The sequence below is a fragment of the Eimeria tenella genome, genomic scaffold (genome assembly GCF_000499545.2).
Source record: "Eimeria tenella Houghton genomic scaffold, Eth_scaff1151, whole genome shotgun sequence".
In the NCBI taxonomy this organism is placed as follows: Eukaryota; Apicomplexa; class Conoidasida; order Eucoccidiorida; family Eimeriidae; genus Eimeria; species Eimeria tenella.
The window spans coordinates 645-3,342 of NW_013543623.1; the positions used below are offsets into that span (position 1 = coordinate 645).

At 58.3% G+C, this 2,698-nt stretch overlaps 2 protein-coding genes across 2 annotated transcripts; both read right to left on the reverse strand.

Annotated features, from left to right (window-relative positions):
- Positions 1–456: 456 nt before the first annotated feature.
- On the reverse strand, positions 457–1,802 carry ETH_00018130 (uncharacterized protein; the record flags this gene model as incomplete). The annotated part of the gene is made up of 2 exons (XM_013378903.1): positions 457–1,130; positions 1,619–1,802. The coding sequence occupies 2 exons, from the start codon at positions 1,800–1,802 to the stop codon at positions 457–459; spliced, it is 858 nt and encodes a 285-aa protein (XP_013234357.1).
- A 351-nt stretch (positions 1,803–2,153) lies between these two features.
- Positions 2,154–2,609, reverse strand: ETH_00018135 (uncharacterized protein; the record flags this gene model as incomplete). The annotated part of the gene is made up of 1 exon (XM_013378904.1): positions 2,154–2,609. The coding sequence occupies one exon, from the start codon at positions 2,607–2,609 to the stop codon at positions 2,154–2,156; it is 456 nt and encodes a 151-aa protein (XP_013234358.1).
- Positions 2,610–2,698: the final 89 nt, after the last annotated feature.

A 2,698-nucleotide genomic window follows, 5' to 3' on the forward strand; every position in this document is an offset into this window, starting at 1 on the left:
CAGCAGCCCATAACTGCCCGTTTGCACGTCCTTCCCTTTTGCTGCTGCTGCTGTTGCCGCTGCTGCTTCGGGTGCTGCGCTGTTGTTGTCAACGTTTGACCTGCTGCTGCTGCTGGTTAGGTTCCAGGTGCAGCGCAGCAGGGCTGACCTGTGCTGCTGCTGCTGCTGCTGCTGAAGTTTCGGGTGCATCGCAGCAGGGCTGACTCGCGCTGCATTGCGTGACTCTGCTGCTGCTGCTGCTGCTGCTCAGGCTTTGGGTGCAGCGCAGCAGGTTTGACTTGTGCTGCAGTGCGGGACTCTGCTGCTGCTGCTGCTGCTGAGGGCGGCGGCGAGTGGGGCCTCGAGGGGGGGGCCCTCGTGCTGTCCGACGGAGGCATTTGCTGCATCGATGATGTAGCAGCAATTAAGAAGGAGACGCAGCTGTGCGTCTTGGAGGCCATGGAGCAGCAAACCGTTTCAGCAGCAAAGGTCCGCTGCTGCTGCTGCACCTGCTGCTGCAGCACCTGCTGCTGCACCTGCTGCTGCACCTGCTGCTGCAGCACCTGCTGCTGCACCTGCTGCTGCACCTGCTGCTGCAGCACCTGCTGCTGCACCTGCTGCTGCACCTGCTGCTGCAGTTGTTGCTGCAGCAGCTGTGCTGCGCCTGCTGCTGCAGTTGCTGCTGCAGCAGCTGCTGCAGTTGCTGCTGCAGCAGCTGTGCTGCGCCTGCTGCTGCAGTTGTTGCTGCAGCAGCTGCTGCAGTTGCTGCTGCAGTTGTTGCTGCAGCAGCTGCTGCAGTTTCTGCTGCAGCTGCTGCTGCAGTTGCTGCTGCAGTTGCTGCTGCAGCTGCTGCTGCAGTTGCTGCTGCAGTTGCTGCTGCAGCTGCTGCTGCAGCTGCTGCTGCAGTTGCTGCTGCAGTTGCTGCTGCAGCTGCTGCTGCAGCTGCTGCTGCAGTTGCTGCTGCAGTTGCTGCTGCAGCTGCTGCTGCAGTTGCCGCTGCAGTTGTTGCTGCAGCTGCTGCTGCAGTTGCTGCTGCAGTTGCTGCTGCAGTTGCTGCTGCAGTTGTTGCTGCAGCGGCTGCTGCACTTGCTGCTCCAGTTGCTGCTGCAGTTGTTGCTCCAGTCGCTGCTGCAGTTGCTGCTCCTCCGCGCCTCATTTCTGCTGGTGCTTGGCTCAAAAAAAATGGAAATATTAATAGATTTAGTCGCTAGTTTTATTATTTATTTGTGTATTAAATTAGCAATTATTATTTAATTGTTTATTTAATTGTTATTTGCTTTTTAGGCCGGCGTCGTATGCAGTTTGAATACGCGCTGTTCTGTCTTTGCTGCTGCTCATGCTGCTGTCGACACAGCAGCAGCAGCAGCAGCAGCAGCAGACGCAGCAGCAGAAGCAGCAGCAGCGCTCTCGGGCACTGCCTTCTTCCAAGCTGCCGCACCCGCCCCAAACCCCCGCAGCAGCAACCCCAGCAGCAGCAGCAGCAGCAGCAGCAGCAGCAGCGCGTATTCGCTGCTTAGCTGCCCCTCAGTCTTTTCTCGTTTGTCTCCTCCTCTTCTCTCTCGTTTTGACGTTCTTGTTTTGCTGCCGGAAGCAGCAGCAGCAACTCCCCAAGTCGTTGACGCAATTTTAGGCAATGTACTGCTGCTGCTGCTGCTGCTGTTGCTGCTGTTACAGCTGCTGCTGCTGTCGCGGCTGCTGCTGCTTTTGATAGGGCCTCCGCTGCGCCGCTGCTGCTGCTGATTTCTGGGTGCTGCCGCTCCTGCTGCTGCTGTTAGGGTTGCTGCTGCTGCTGTCAGCGCTGCTGTTTCTGCTGCTGCTGTCATCGCTGCTGTCTCTGCTGCTGCTGCTGCACTCCCCTGTGCTCCGTACGCTTTACTTGCGTGTTGTGGACAGGTGACAGCAGCAAGCAGCAGCAGCAGCAGCAGCAGCAGCACCAACAGCAGCGCAGTGGCTCCCTGGGTTGCGTCTGCTGCTGTCAGCACCGCAGCGACGCCCCGCTCCGCCGCAGCGCCAGCACCAGCAACCCCAGCAGCAGCAGCAGCAGCAGCAGCAGCAGCAGCAGAGTCGCTGCTGCTGCCGTGGTGCCCCTCTCTTGTCAAAGCTTATCTCTCTTTTGCCCGCGAGCGCTTTCGGCCGCAGCTGACGCAGCAGGCGCAGCAGCTGCTGTGTCGCTACTACGCTGCGCTGCGTGCTGCTGCTGCTGCTGCTGCTGCTGCAGCTGCTGCTGCTGCTGCTGCTCCTCTCGTTTCTGCTGCTGGACTCACCCCAAGATTCTTAGAAAGTCTTCTCCGCCTCTGCCAAGCCCATGCCAAACTCATGGCCAGAAACAAAGCCACACTCAGAGATGCCAGTATGCTGCTGCTGCTGCTGCTGCTTCTGCTGCTGCTGCTGCTGTTATTGCTTTTATTGCTGCTGCTCCTGCAGCGACTGATCCTCCTGTTTTTGCTGCTGCAGTTGCTATTTCTGTTTTTGTTGTCGCTGTTGTTTCTGCTGCTGCTGTTTTTGTTTTTGTCGCTGCTGTTGTTACTGCTGCTGCTATTCCTGCTGTTGCCGCTGCTACTGCTGCAGTTGCTGCTTTTGTTCCCCTTATTGCTGCTGCTGCTGCTGCTGCTGCTAACTAGGGCTGCCATGATATTATTGTTTTGGATAGGGTCACATCTGCTGTTGCTCTTCGTGCTGCTGCTGCCAATCGCATTGCTGCTGCTGCTGCTGCTGCTGC